This window comes from Chiloscyllium plagiosum, unplaced genomic scaffold (assembly GCF_037043375.1).
Source record: "Chiloscyllium plagiosum isolate Xiang-an unplaced genomic scaffold, Cpla_swu_hap1 HiC_scaffold_3, whole genome shotgun sequence".
NCBI lineage: Eukaryota > Metazoa > Chordata > Chondrichthyes > Orectolobiformes > Hemiscylliidae > Chiloscyllium > Chiloscyllium plagiosum.
In genome coordinates, this window is record NW_028270141.1 from 19,510,262 (window position 1) to 19,526,334 (window position 16,073).

The 16,073-nt window shown below is 42.6% G+C and overlaps 1 protein-coding gene across 3 annotated transcripts in view; it reads right to left on the bottom strand.

Annotated features, from left to right (window-relative positions):
- LOC122541331 (grainyhead-like protein 1 homolog) overlaps positions 1–14,666 on the bottom strand; it is a 122,740-nt gene extending 108,074 nt beyond the window's left edge. For all 3 annotated transcript variants that reach the window (XM_043678020.2, XM_043678014.2, XM_043678006.2), the window contains exon 1: positions 14,452–14,666. In XM_043678020.2, the coding sequence (XP_043533955.2) occupies positions 14,452–14,471 (20 nt within the window). In that variant the 5' untranslated portion in view covers positions 14,472–14,666. The remainder of the gene's footprint in view (positions 1–14,451) is intronic.
- Positions 14,667–16,073: the final 1,407 nt, after the last annotated feature.

The following is a 16,073-nucleotide window of genomic DNA, read 5'->3' on the forward strand; positions in this document are numbered from 1 at the left end:
TCATTTTAGGTGTACGCCTTTAAGCCATGTCTGATTAACCCTCATATACACACACATACACACACCCACCCCTAATAATTTTCCAGCAGAGATTTTCTAGGTTTCAAAGAACTCAGTACACCCTGTCTTGCTGCCAATAGTGAGTAAGCAAAACAATACCAAAATTTGCTTCACCACTGATGCTATGATTGTAATTTTACTGTTAAATAGGAGACTAATCACATTTTTTGGACCCTACTTCAGGAAACATGGAGAAAATACCTTAGATGCTCGCGTAAGAAAATATCTCATCTTGAAAGGTGTTTCCACATTGTTCAAAATGGCTTACAAATCACCTGACCACATTTACATTATGTGGAGGAGGGAAATGCTGTGGCACAGGAGAACTGCCAGCAGTCATTGATCATGTCTGATACCACAAATGATCTCCTCAACACAGTTTGATAATAAACTAGATAAAGTGAAGCTAGGTGGCACAGTGGCTCAGTGGTTAGCACTGCTGCTTCACAGTATCAGGAAACAGACTTTGGTTCCACCCTCAGATAATTGTCTGTCTAGAGTTTGCGCATTCTCCTGTCTGCATGGGTTTCCTTTGGGTGCTCCAGTTTCCTCCCACAGTCCAAAGATGTGCACATTAGCTGAATTGGCCATTGGAAATTGCTCTGCAGTGTCCAGGGATGTGTAGGTTGGGTGGATTAGCCATGTAGGGGTGTGAGATGCTCTTCAGAGGGGTGGTGTGGACTCATTGGGTCGAACAGCCTGCTTCCACAATTCTATGATTTAACTCGTGTGCCAAAGGAGTATACCTGTTTCTCGCAAAAGTCAACGGTGTATTTGGACTTGTTAAATTTAAATCATTTAATTTAAGCACTGCGAATAACACAAGGTAGAAATATACAAAATAAACCTCTCATGTTTAATCAGCATCTTTAACAAAAAGCAAAGTCTCAGCACACTTCAGAGATGCAAGCAGACTATAGAAAGCAAATACTTGCAGTGGCATATGAAAGTCATCCAAAAGGTGAAACAAAGAATCAAGGGACAACTTAGAAGTCAACAGTTGGGGCGGAGCTAAGGACAAAGTTTCAGAGTCAAGAATGTGGTGCTGGAAAAGCAAATAATTAGAATCAAGAGTGTGGTGCTGGAAAAGCACACTTTGCTGCCTGACCAGCTGTGTTTTTCCAGCACCGCCCTCTCGACTCTCATCTCCAGCATCTACAATCTTCACTTTCTCCTACAAAACTTCAGAGTACAGGGTCCTTAAGGCTATTAATGGCATGGAGAAGAAATGCAAAAGAAACCAAAGGAAACGAAGTGCAAGGTTTGAAAGAATTCTGGTTATAACTGATGTAGAGAAGCAAGGCTATGAAATGATTTAAAGAAAGCTAGGAATTTGAAATCTGAGGCATTCAGAAACAAGACAGGAGGGGTGGTTGAGCAGCACTTACAACAGAATAAGGTACAGGCAAAGTTCCGAATTGCAAATCCTACAAAGGGCAGAAAATGGAAAAGTAATGGAATGGTCAAATCTGAAACTGGAGAAGTGATAGATGAGGATTTTAACAGCAGATGGTTTAGGTAAGGTGTGAAAGTAGACAACATTAGTGGGAGGACCTGGGTTTGGAAGTTCAGCTTTGTGTGGAAATATATTTTCAAGGCTGCGAGCAGCCACATGCGCATAAAGGCAGTGGCTGCAGATTGTTAAGGAATTGGTGACGAGGATAATATTTGTGGTGAGGGCCAAAGACAGCGGCTCCCATCGCTGATGGAAAGCTATGGGGGAGGGGAGATCTGAGAAAAATGGGGTGTGAAAAGTGTGTCAAAATAAAGTCAACAAAAACTAACTGCATTCCCTTCATCCAATGTGCCAATGACAAGCCGTTCTCCTGAACAAGTGAAGAAGGCATCCACAGGAAGACAGCGTAGTCCTTCTTTGAAAATGTAATCACAGCCAAATGACAATTAGGGACTAATCCATAACTTTGTAAGGAGGCCATGGACAGTGGAGCAGTGACAGCATATCTGACTGCCCGACCTTATGGGAGGTGAATCATAGGCTCAAAAATGGGCAACTCCAAATTTATTTCTAAAAGAGACTTCCTTATGGACATTGTGGAAGTGGCAGCGATGCTGAGGGGAGCGGGAAGAAAGGTGAAAGGAGGAGGACTCCTCCCAGCTTGATAAATCCTTGACCTCCCTTGCCACAGGTTGCCCCACACCCTAAACTCTATTTACCATTTGAGAGTTGGTGAGTAACCTTGACATTACCTGCAGCATTCCCCACACCCCCAAAACCCCACTTCAAGCATCCAGGCCCTTTTATTTCTAGGACTACCTACGTCCCCCAGCTGCTTTGGGCCTTGTGTCAATCCTATGTGCTGTTGATTTAAAACCGAGTCAGTGGCTATGGTTTTGTCCAATGTTAAGCCAAAAGGAATTACAATTAATCTAAGATTAGATTATACACAAGCAATCTGATCACACATGTAATACTAGAGTTGGACCAAGCCAGGATTTTTCAACTGAGCTCTACAGTTATGTAGAGGCAATGCTGTAATGTGTGGTGGGGTTGACAAAGTCAAAGGCTGAAGGAGCACGAAGATACTGTACCATACTCACCATATTAGAAGATGCCATTTAAATTTTGGTATTTCCTGTTGTTGAAGTGCTGGGGACAGAGACACAATTGGAGAGAAGCAAACAGAAACTTGTGTGAAAGCTGAGTACAGATTTGAGGAGATAGTACATTCAGAACTTGAGAAGAAATGGAGATTTGTGCATGGGCATTAGTTTAAGACATAGTAATTTAAGGAGATGGAGCTTAAGGTTAATTTTCTCAGGAAAGAATAATGAAAGTGGTATTGAGTTGGAAGTGGAGTGCATGTTGTCGGTATAGATGACAGCCCTCTGGCTGTTTCTGGTGTCACTTCCTCTTCATGACCTGGTATATTCAGAGGAAAGGGTGTATGGTGCATGTCCTGCCCATTTCTAACCATTCACCTATTTACACACCTGCACTTCTGTGGGGACTGTAAAATATCCAAAGACATTATCTCAAATAAACTCAAGTAAAGCACCTCTGACCTTTATTTGCCTTCTAAATAATATCACTTAGGTAATAATCTAATTGTAATTTGTAAGGCCAAACCTTGCTGCACAGATATTAGATTAGATTCACTACAGTATGGAAACAGGCCCTTCAGCCCAACAAGTCCACACTAACCCTCCAAAGAGGGACCCACCCAGACCCATTCCCCAACGCTACATTTATCCCTGACTAATGCACCTAACACTATAGGCAATTTAGCATGGTCAATTCACCTAACCTGCACATCTTTGGATTGTGGGAGGAAATCCACGTAAACACAGGGAAAACATGCAAACTCCAAGCAAACAGTCACCTGAGGCCGGAATCGAACCCAGGTCCCTGTGAGGCAACAGTGCTAACCACTGAGCCACTGTGCTGCCCATTAGCTCAGACATTTTTCTAAATTACAAATCATTACTACAATTCAAACTTTACATTGGCTGTGAAAAAATCATGATATTCTGACACAGTGTATAAATGTAAGTATCTCTTTTTTTTCTTTAAAGGATCTGTGTCAAACCATGGATCAAACAGCTGAAGGTAAATTAATGAACTTGTGCATGAAGCAATCAAGTGGTTAGCAACCACTAAACAGTTAGCAACCATTAATGTAAACTTGATGGTATGTAATCTGTTCAACAGTTGACAAAAAAGAATTGCAGCAAATTCTCTGATGTGTAGAGACAGTTTCTGGCAGAGCAGTTACTTTGGCAGTTTACCAGGCAAGACACCATGAGGTTAATATTAAAAAGGAGTAAAAGAAGATGGTTGCAGATTGTCAATCTATTATACACCATGCTAGATTTTCATTGATTCAAATACAGTGGCAACCAATCCACAAAGGGCAATCTTCCACCCCTGCTGAAAATGAAAATGGTCTCCAGTCTCTATTTGGACTGCCATGCTCCAGTAATTAATACTACTGTTCATGCAATGATCCACTAAAATCCTGCATATGAAAGTAAAACAGCATCTTTGAGCCAATATGCCAACAAACATTTCATCCTTTAGATGTATAGATTGAGTTGGCTCCTCTAACAAACTAAAATAGCAGTGTCACTAGTCCAGTTTGCATTAGCATTTACCATAGAAGATTGGTTGAAAAGTTAAACGTACTCCAACTGTAATAGTTTCCGCCTAATGCACACTTAGATTCTGACATTGTCAGAACTGTGACACTGTCAGAAATGTTCCCGTTAGAAACTCATGAACTCTTTGTCAATATAAATGGTGATAATTGCTTTTCAGGTGGTGCTGGCAGCTTCCCCCGTAGTTCCGCCTCATTTCAAAAACATCACTGCTTAAGTTATTAAGAAAGGCTAGATGAGACATTGAGGGAATGGCTATGTATTTGCACAAATTGGGATGGCATGGCCGGGGAAAATAGCTACAGCCAGGCAAGGCTGGAATGGAGGAGCAGCTACTGTCTGCAGGCTGAGGGATGAATACACTGGAAACTCTACTGTTCCACTTACAGAAGGAGCTTACAGACTCTTTCCACAATTTGCTCACCAGTCCGGAATGAAATAAAAAATTGAAAAATAGCCCGTCATGAATAAAGGATGGAGGTTACTGAGTTAAATGAAGTGGTCTCTTTTATTATTTAACCTATTTTTCTAATCAACCTGTTCAGAGGCATCATTATGCACCTCTCGAGCAGGTGGAACTTGAATTGAGGCCTACTGAACCACAGGAAGACCCCTGAAATGATCATTGAGATGGGTGTTATAATTAGTACAACGATCTTGGGAATGGAAGAATTAACCAGGGCTGTTAATACTATTTGTTAACTCGTCACTTTCACTACAAGGTGCCTGTGTGTAGGATTAGATTCAGATGGAATGTCTCAAAGAATCATCGGAACTTACAGACCAATGTGTACTGATCTATACTTCACACTAGCCTTTGCATGTTGTTTCATGTTTAAATATCCTTTTTTGTAAACTTGAGACCAGACTGTACACAATAATCTGCATAAATCTAAATGTGTATAAATCCTCCTTGTTTTATATCTGATTCTTCTACAATCATTCCCTGCCACTATTATCAGTTATGATAAACATCAATGCTGGACAATTAAAGGCAATCATTTTCTATCATCATAGTCACTTACAAGGTGGCATCTATAAGGACAGTGCTTATTTCAGGACATTCATAAAGCTCTTTACATTTTGTTTAGGAATGAGTGACTTAATTATTAAGGCTCGATATCTATTGTTTAAAGCTACCGATTAAAAAGGAAAAATGAACTGTTTCGACAAATTTTCTTGTCATTTCAAATGTACTCATTTTTCTCAAATTACACTACAATTCCAAATCTGCAAATGCCCTGGGCAAACAGGCAAAGCGGTTTATAGTGTAGGAACAACAAGCAAACTACAAGTGGAAAGCCAGTCAATTCCAGAGGACCAACGTTTGCTGCTGCCTTTGAACTACAGTCTCTTCATGTTTCATTTCTCGTAAGGTACTGTAAATGAACATTAACATCAACTTAGATGTTGCTTGGTCATTGTCTATCGTGTGCTGCTCCCTTCACCACCCTTAAATTTACTTCATAACTTTTAAAGATGATCCCAAATCCTTTGGAGAATGTCTGGGGGCATCATTAGAGCAGGTAGCATTAATACCACCAGGCCCACTACAAGCAGTCCAAGTCACTATTTACACTCTTACTGGTCTTATCAGTTTGTGTTGTTACTTGGTGATTTCTAAAACCATCTTTTAATCTACTCTATTAACTGGCTCCTAACTTTACAAATTTTGCTTTTTGATGTGAGTCTCTTTCATAGCTCCTTATCAAAGGCCTTCTGAAAGTTCACGTAAACATCCACCACAATATTCTTTATTTCACTTCAAAATAATTCAATAAAATATATTATCTTTCTTTCAAATCTCTTCTTTTTATCTGATCTTTTAGCAAAATTTCCAATTTCCTTCCTACTGCTGATATTAAAGTAGCTGATTTATAGTTCCCTTTTTGAAAATAGATATTATATGTATTTTATGCTAGCCCTTTGACACTTTATTTTTAACATATTGCATAGATACTTGTACTTCTGCTGTCTCCTTCCCAGGACAAAGGAACAGGAATAGGCCATTCAGCCCATCAAGTGTACCTAACCATTCAATATGATCATAGCTGATCCAGCAATTTATGCCTTTTACCCACTCCATTCCCATAACCCTGTATGGAATTGATAATCAGAAAGTGGTCAAACTCTAAACATACCCAAAGATTAAGCTTCCACAGCCCTTTGTGGTGGAGAACTTTGCTAGTAGTCCTTGTGTATCTTCAGCTACAATTCATCTATAACTGGAATGTTGCCCTAAAGTTTGGCCAACTTATCTAATACCATATTCTGTTCTCAAGAGTCAAGACTAGCTTTATTTGTCATTTCTACCATATGCAACTGATACAGTAAAAACGAGGAAGCGTTCCTCCAGGACCGAGGTGCTACATGGACAGCACAAACTACACGAGCATACGCAGGGCAGCGTAAAGTGCATAAGAAGTGCAAAACACGCAAGACACCACAGTAATTTCTGACACGACAAGACAATAGGCACAGTGCTGTACAAATTACAGTGTAAAGTAAGAATGATAATTAATAACAAATTGTTCTAGCAGCAATTTGAAGTCATGCAAAGAGTTTCAGATGGAACAGAGCCTGATCAATACAATGTTAAGGAGCCTGATGGCTCAGGGGTAGAAACTGTTGCACAGTCTGGCAGTGAGAGACCGAAAGCTCTGGTATCTTCTGCCAGGTGGCAGGAGGGAGAGGAGTTTGGTATGTGGGATCTTCCACAATACGGTTAGCCTTTCGGATGCAGCGTGTGGTGTAAATGTCTGTAATGGAGGGGGGAAGAGAGACTCCGGTGATCTTCTTAGCTGTCCTCAATACATGTTGTAGGATCTTACGATCCAAGACAGTGCAATTCCCGAACCAGGCAGTGATACAGCAGCTCAGGGTACTCTGAATGAACCCTCTGTAGAATGTGGTGAGGATGGAGGTGGGAGGTGGGCTTTCCTCAGCCTATGCAGAAAGTAGAAATGCTGCTGGGCTTTCTTGGCTATGGAGCTGGTGTTGAGGGTCCAGGTGAAATTCTCTGTCAGGTGTACACCAAGAAATCTGGTGCTCTTCACAATCTCCACAGGGAATCCGTCAATGCCCAGCAGAGAGTGGTCGCTCCGTGCCCTCCTGAAGTTAACAACCATCTCTTTCATTTTGTCCACGTTCAGAGACAGGTTGTTGGCCCTGCACCAGTCCATTAGCTGCTGCACCTCCTCTCTGCATGCTGACTCATTGTTCCTGCTAATGAGACCTACTACATTCAGCGAACTTAACATTATGATTCGAGCTGTGCATTGCTGCACAGTCATGTGTCAACAGGGTGAACAGCAGTGGACTGAGGACACAGCCTTGGCGGGGCCCTGTGCTCAGTGAAATGGTATTTGAAATGCTGTTCCCAATCTGGACTGACTGATGTCTCCCAGTCAGGAAGTCCAGGATCCAGTTGCAAAGGGAGGTATTTAGGCCCAGCAGACTCAGCTTTCCAATCAGATGCTGAGGAATGATGGTGTTAAATGCAGAACCGAAGTCTATGAACAGTAGTCTGACACTTTAGGTGTACTTCTTGTCTAGGTGGGTAAGGGCCAGATGGAGGGTGATGGAAATGGCATCATCTGTTGAGCATTTTGGACAATAAGCGAACTGCAGGATGTCCAGTGAGGGAAGCAGCAGGGTCTTAATATGCCTCATCACGAGCCTCTCGAAACACTTCATGATGATGGGTGATAGCGCAATGAGGCAGTAGTCATTGAGACAGGATGCTGAAGACTTCTTCGGCACAGGGACGATGGTAGCAGCCTTGAAGCACATTGGAACTATGGCGCAGCTCAGGGAGATATTTGAGATGTCTGTGAGAATATCCACCAGTACGTCAGAGCATCCTCTGAGCACTCTGCCAGGGATGTTATCTGGTCCAGCAGCCTTAGGTGGGTTGACTCTGCATCGGGTTTTCCTCACGTCGGCTGTGGTAAAACACAACACATGTCATTGTGGGGGAGTGAGTGTGGACTTCCTGCTGCCACGTCATTTCATGCCACAAACCGTGCACAGGAGTTGTTCAAGTCATCTGGGAGGGAGGCATCACCAGTAGAAGCAGTTGATGCTGTTCTGTGGTTGGTGATGGCTTGGATGCCCTTCCACATGCCCCACGTATCGCCACTGTCCTGAAGATGGCCGTGTATTCTCTGTGCCTGGTTGCACTTTGCCTCTTTGATGGCCTGCGTCAGATTGGCCCTCACTGTTGGTAGGGCCACCTTGTCATCTGGTCTGAAGGTGGAATCACGGGTCCTCAACAGCACACATGCCTTTACAGTTCTGCCTTAACTGTTAAACACAGAAATATAGAATACAGCGCAGAACAAACCCTTCAGCCCTTGACATTGCGCCGACCTGTGAACTAATCTAAGCCCATCCCCCACACTATCCCATCATCATCCATGTGCTTATTATTTAAATTCCCTAATGTGGCTGAGTTAACTACATTGGCAGGCAGGGCATTCCACACCCTTACCATTCTCTGAGGAAAGAACCTGCCTCTGACATCTGTCTTAAACCTATCACCCCTCAATTTGTAGTTATGTCCCCCCTTACAAGCTTAATACATCGTACTAGGAAAAAGACTCTCACTGTCTACCCTATCTAATCCTCTGATCATCTTGTTTGTTTGTACCATCTCTCTTTACTTTTTTCTTTTATGATTATTTTTGGTGGGGTCTTCAGTGAAAACTGGTTTGGTTAGGTGCATTGGCTATGCTAAATTGCTCATAGTGTCCATGGGTGTGCAGGCTAGGAGGATTAGCCATGAGTATGAAGGGTTACATGGATTGGGTAGATGGGGGTGGGGGTGGGTGGGATGGTTTACGGAGGATTGGTATGGACTCAATGGGCTGAATGGCCTGCTTCCTGTAAGGATTCTAATTATTTTATTATCCTACAAACTGAAAAAAGTATCTGGTCTGGGTTTATATATTCTTCTGTGGCCTTATTTATATCTTAAAGCTATGTTACTTATGTGTTTATAAATCACTGCTCAGTTTAATTTTATATTTTCTCTTGACTTTCCCAATTGAACTTTTTTTTCCAAGTTCATATTCCCCTGTCATCCTCTCCTTTGTTAATTATTGTGCATAATTCCTTTGCTTTAGATTCAATTTTATCTTTATTTATCTGTGATGTTCTATTCTATGCTGGATTTTGATTCATAATGGAGTAAATTTTCCTGTATACCATCTCTCTTACAGATGCTAATTGTTGGTCCATCGATATTTTTCTTTAATTTGCTTCAACCAAGTCTTGGATGCTTTCCCACATTTAATTCTCCCTATTCTTTTGTTAACTTACCATTACAAGATCTAGCAGCACGTGCTGCTTTTTTGATCTTCTGGCATATGAAAAGGAGAATTACAGCCAGAAAGGAGAGTTACAGTCATAGGTGTTTACAACTTGGAAACAGACCCTTCGATCCAAATTGTCTGCATTGCCCAGTTCCTGCAATTAAGCTAGTCCCATTTGTCTGCATTGGTCCATATCCCTCCATATCTATCCCATTCATGTACCTGTCCAAATATTTCTTAAATGACAAAATTGTGTTTGCTTCCACCACTACCTCTGGTAGCCCTTTCCAGACACTCATCACCCTCTGTGTGAACACATTGTGCATCTGGACACTTATGTATCTCTCCTCTCTCACCTTAAACCTGTACCCTCTAGTTTTAGACTCCCCGACCATGGAGAAAAGTTGTTGGCTACCTAACTTATCTATGCCTCTCATTATTTTATTGATGTCTGAGGTTACCCCTCAGTCTCCTATGCTCCTAGATTAATATCTAGATATTAAAAGCACCATCACAATGTTCCCTTTTCACTTCTTACCCGTGCCACTTGGAGATTTATGAAATCTCTTTTTATTGCAACCACTTTCTTGCTCCTGCCATCATGCCAATCGTAATTAACTAGAGTTTCCCCACCATTTCTCCTTCAGCCCTATTTTCGAGAAATATTATTACCAACAATATTTATGATGCCCTACCTCCAGTGATTTTTCTGTTTCCTCTGTTACAATTGCTTCCTCACTACATCCAAATAACCTTGCCAAAACTCAGGGCACAGACAGACACAGAATGTCGTGGGTGAGAAACCAGATGGCTGACAGTATGAATCAACATCTTCTGAAAAGGAGCGGAGGGGAGGAAGAAGTTGGAGAAAAAACTCAATTTGCAAAGAAGAATTGACCTTAGGTCATTCTGGATTCGTAAGACAGAAAACTGTGATCTCAACAAGTCACTCTCCTCTGCACCATTCAACATAATGCCAGAATGCACATCCTGCAACTTTGATAATTTACATGAAGAATCCAAGCAGTACATATTTTGCAGTCATAAGTATTTAGTGCTAAATTCCTTTGAGATCAGTGCTGGATGATCTCAGCAGATTTACAATCAACCACCCAATCAGTAACACAATGCTGTATTTATTGATCAGTTAAGTATTGGACATAGCCATTTTACCAACATTGTGACACCCCATATAGGCACTGCATTGTCTGGGTGAAATTATGGAAAGAACAACCCTTGCATAGGAGACCTGAGTACAAAATAAATGATAGTAGCAATTACTGAAGTAATCAAATATGCTACCCTTACCTGCATCTGCATTCAACTTCCACTGCATAAAGAATATGGGAATCTGTTCTACTATTTCAATTTGGTTAGAGACAAAAAAATTGTAGATGCTGGAATCCCAGGCAGACAGGTGGGAAGCTGGAAGAACACAGCAAGCCAGGCAGCCTCAGGAGTTGCAGAAGGGTAACACCCAAAACATTGACTTCTCCACCTCCTGATGCTACCAGGCTTGCTGTGTTCTTCCAACCTCTTGTTTGTCTACCTACTATTTTAATTAGCATTGAATCTGACTAATTTTTACACAATATCAGAAATTCAAAAGAAGCAAAGGGTTTAGGATATAGTTTTAGATAGTATCTGAAGAGGGAAAAAACAGTACTGTTTCAGCTCTGGTGCTAATGACTAGCTAAGTAATAGAAACATTAAGTGAATTATGCTGCTATTTTTAATAGCTAGATGCAATCATTCATTTAGAATGTATTTCTTTATTTACATTTAGTAACATATATTGAATTACCACAAATTTACTTATAGAGTCAGAGTCAGAGTCATACAGCATGGAAACAGACAGTTTGGTTCAACCAGTCCACGCTGACCAAGTTCCCAAACTAAACTAGTCCCACCTGCCTGCACTTGTCCCATATCACTCCAAATCTTTCCTATTTGTGAACTTATTCAAATGTCTTTTAAACCTTGTAACTGTACTTGCATCCACCACTTTCTCTGGCAGTTCATTTCACACACGAACCAGTCTCTGTGTAAAAAAAAAAGATTTTTAAAATCTTGCTCCTCTCACCTTAAAAAATGCCTACTAGTTTTGCACTCCCCCACCCTAAGGAAAAGACCCTTGTCATTCACCTATGCTGCTTGTGATTTTATAAACCTCAATAAGGTCACCCCTCAACCCACTACACTCCATTGAAAATAAGTCCCAGCCTTTCCAGTCTATTTTTATATCTCAAACCCTTCATTCTCGACAACATCCTGGTAAATCTTTTCTGAACTCTCTCCAGTTTAATAATATCCTTCCTATGACAGTGCACCTGCAGCTGTAACCTGTACTTCAGGAGAGGTCTAACCAATGTCCTGTACAACCTGATTTCCCAACTCCTATACTCAAATGTCTGAAGGCTAACGTGCTAAACACCCTCCTAACTACCACGTCTACACGTGAATAAGGAAATAGCTTATTCCTGAAGGTAAAAGTGCTTCAATAAATGTGATACATTATTCTGATTGAGAAGCTGCTTGGGAGTACTTTTACTACTTATAAATATTTTTGGCATTCGTGCCAAAAAAATCTCTATTCTTCAGGCCAAATACTATTAACAGAAATCTCACTTGGATAAAGGATGCACCAAATGTGGAATTTTTGAATGATGGTTATCTGCACTGCTTTTCTCCAGTTCACAACTGGAGTTAGAACAGAAACCTTTAAGGACTTCAAAAGATGATCAGAAGTTGCCACACAGAAAAGTTAGAATGGAATTAGAGATTCAACTACACCACCTTCCGCATGAACGTTAACTTTTGATTTCGGGTTATTCATCCTTCACGCACTGTATTTGCATCATTCCCTTAGTTGCTAAACCACGAAGCATCTTCTCCGCTACAAACTAATGTAAGCTTCGTGAAACTTCTAACATCAGGGGTAGTTATCCCAATCACGAATAACACGAAAAGTTGCGCATTCTATGTAATCTTTACAAAACAACAATGCACTATTTAAGTCGACGGGCGTCCGGAGGGGTGGGAGTTCCAAGGTAAAGCAAAGGCAAGGACATGTTTTCAAGTCTTAACTAGGAATTAGGCTATCGAATGGATAATAATTGTTAAGGAGTAAAAGTCCTGACTGTCAGGTGCCAGTACTGAAAGGGCTGCGGCTTATATGCAATGCATAATGTTGCTGATCTTATTAATGTCAGTGGAACTTTGCCTGGGGTTGAAATTCCTTAGGGGAAGAGGATAAAGCAAAACTGCCTCACGGGGTCATCAGATGAGCGATCAAAACAAGGTCAAAGCAATTCAAGTTGATGAATCTTCAGCTACGCCCCCCAATCCCTTCTCACATTTGAGAAAGGTGTTTAGACCTGGGCACCTGCCAGGCGGATTGTTCTCCTGACTCAGGGATTTTATAAAAGAGGTGACGGCCAACGCCTAGCAGGTGTAGAATTTCACTGCTGCCAAAATGTCTTTCACGCCATTTTTCCTCCCAGCCAAGCTCGTCGAAACTAAACAAGAAAACTGCGGCCAGAAATTAAGAAATCCTGCAGTACCTCGAGGGGAGAGTGAAGCGTGGGATGGTGCTCTGACTTGGGAATTGTATCACTGCAGTGTCACACTGTTCGGAACGAGATTGCATGAAATAGAGGGATGAAGAGGAGACTTCTTCCTCCAGTGTGAACCTTCCCCCCCCCCCCCAACTCCACTCCCATCCTAGCGAGGTCTATGATGTAGCCTGTTGCAGGGAAATGTGCTAACGCTCTCTTGATCAGTCACCTTGATCACCCTGCAATCACACTGAGGGCTCAGCCGAAAACTTTCGCTGAACTGAGCGGTTGACCTGTTGCTGATCATCTCGCCGTTGCGCTCGACCCTGACCCCGATCCCTCTACACCATCGCCCCTTTCCCAGTGCGGAGCTCTCTTCCCGCACCCCACCTCCAAAATCTGGATCCCTCCCCTCACCCCTCTTTAAAAAATGGATCTCTCTCCCGCACCCCCCCCCCCCCCCCCCCCATATCCGAATCTCTCTACCTCTCCACCACCACCTGGATCTACCCCAAAAATCCTGATCTCTTCCCCTCCAATCCGGGATCTCCCTTCCCCCTCCCCAATCCGGATCTTTCTCCCCTCCCCAATCCGGATCTCCCCAATCCCACCCAGTCCCTACACAAAACGTTCCTCAATTTTCTCTGGTGCTGACGGGGAGCCCCGGGGAACGAACGAACAAAAAAAGGTAAACTTTCTCTTGGCAAAAAAAAAACTTTATTGCAAAAGGTCGAGAAACATAGTTTCTAACCCAGCCCACCTGGGAAGTTATAAACATCTTTCCATCGAAATTTTCAAAGAATGGGAATTTCCCCACTGGCCCGTTGTAACCTGGGCGATAAACCACCCCCCCCCACCCAAAAAAAAAACCAAATCTACGAAAATCCTTTTCTTTCGTTGAGAAAAAAAACACCGAATGAAGAAATTCCCTGCAACTGATCTACCGGACAAAACTCGAAATCTTGAAGAAAAAAAAAGCGCTCGACCAATTGGGAGTGAGTTTAATGCAGCGTTGACCCTGCGGAGAGTGTGGTGGATACATTCCACCCTGACCCCTTCTCTCTTGTCCTTTCCTGCCGCCATCTCCGGTGTCGATGTTGCTCCCTGAAGCAGGTGCTGCTGTTGCTGCCTTTGACAGGTGCATCTTCAGCTACAGCTCCTGTGTGGCGCGCAAGTAACGCTCTTGCCCCTGTAAATCAGGAGACCCGGGTTCAAATCCCACCTACTCCACAGCTGTATCACCTCTTTAAACAAGTTGACTGAACTGTAACACCACTACAAAAGGAGAAACTTAGCCTTCCCCCAAAGAAAATCCATCACACACATACATAAACCTCAGGAGTAAACCACGTCAGCTCGGTCTGGGCGGACAGTCCCAAGAGAGAGAGAGAGACTAGACTTACTTGTCGTGTTCCTGTGTCATTTTCTTCTCCCCTACACACACATACAAACTGGACTTTCAAGTTCGGTCAATGTTCGGGCAAACCTGAACCGCCAGCGTCTCCGCACAGAGCGGGAGCAGAACGGGTTTTTCTGAAATGTTTTTGTTTATTCTCGAACTCACTCGGCCAGTTGTGTTTGCTGCGATTCAGAGTGTATTGAGGGTTTCAATACGATTGGGCTGTCGCTGTGGATTTTTTTGTGTGTGTCTGTTTGGCTCTCTTTCCCCCCCACCGATCTGATGCCTGATGTGATTGGACATGCTAATGACTCCAGGTAAATTGGGTGTGATCTCAGGTTTGTTTTTCGCACAACCTGTTCTCCCTGGGAGAGACTGAGTGTGTTAAATTTACACAGAGCTGCTTTGACCCCCCCCCCCCTCCCCCTCCAAAAAAAACACATTTCTGCGGCGTCTTTCGTCACTTCAGCAGATCCCAAAAGACCTTTCAATCAGTGAAAACCCTTCAGTGCAGTGGCTGTAGTCGGAAATTCTACAGTGGTATTTTCACATTTTATGAGGTTCGCGGATAAATGTTGGACAACGGACCACCCCGACTGTTCTCGACTCCGGACCACGTGTGGAACACTGTTTAACATCGAGAACATGGCACCTCCAACACTGCAGCAGTCCCTCAGCCCTGTCAGAAACATAAGCGACTTAATGACGCACTAAACATCTCATATTACAATAAACTACACTTAATTTAAATGTCTCAAACACTGTGGCTTAATCATGACAATAGCTTGAGACTTGAATTTCGCGTTGGGATCATTAGTCAACGTGGTGCCGAAGTTGCAGAAAATGGTGAGTACCACCCAGCTGAAGTTCCACGATGCAAATCCCCCACAGCAAGACGGAGACCCAGTGGAATGTCAGAATTCAGCAAATTTCTCCTTTCTGTAGGTTGAAGAGATGTGTAAGCATATTCTAAACCTCTTGAAGTTGTATAAGAATGATCTACAACAAATCCATGTGTGGTTCATCATAAACCGATGCAATGGGTAAAATGGGGGTTAGTGCAATTTGCTACACGTGACGAATGTTGGGTGAAAGACATGTCAAAATGGGGCACTCTAACAAGTGCAAATGTTTGTAATTGCTTGGTGGCATTACTCTCGAACATTGTTAGAATGAGACACAAATTGGAAGCTTTTCATCGGCCGCTCATCAGGACTTTGATACAAGAAAACAGATTTTAAAAGGGGATGGCAATTTTTGCAGCATTAGGAGAGGATGCTGAGTGGTTTGGTAAGAGTTTGCATTGAGATGCAGCAGGGACTGCTAACTTCCAAGAGTGTGGTGCTGGAAAAGCACAGCCAGTCAGGCAGCATCTGAGGAGCAGGAGACTCGGCGTTCCAGGCATAAGCCCTTCATCAGGAATCATCAGCTCATTCCTAATGAAGGGCTTATGCTTCTGCTCCTTGGATGCTGCCTGACCTGTTGTGCTATTCCAGCACCACACTCTTCGACTCTGATCTCCAGCATCTGCAGTCCTCATTTTCTCCTAGGAACTGCTATCTGTCACACGTAGATGATTAAGTTCAGACCAGGAAGGACCACTCTGAAAGAATGATGAGGAGGTGC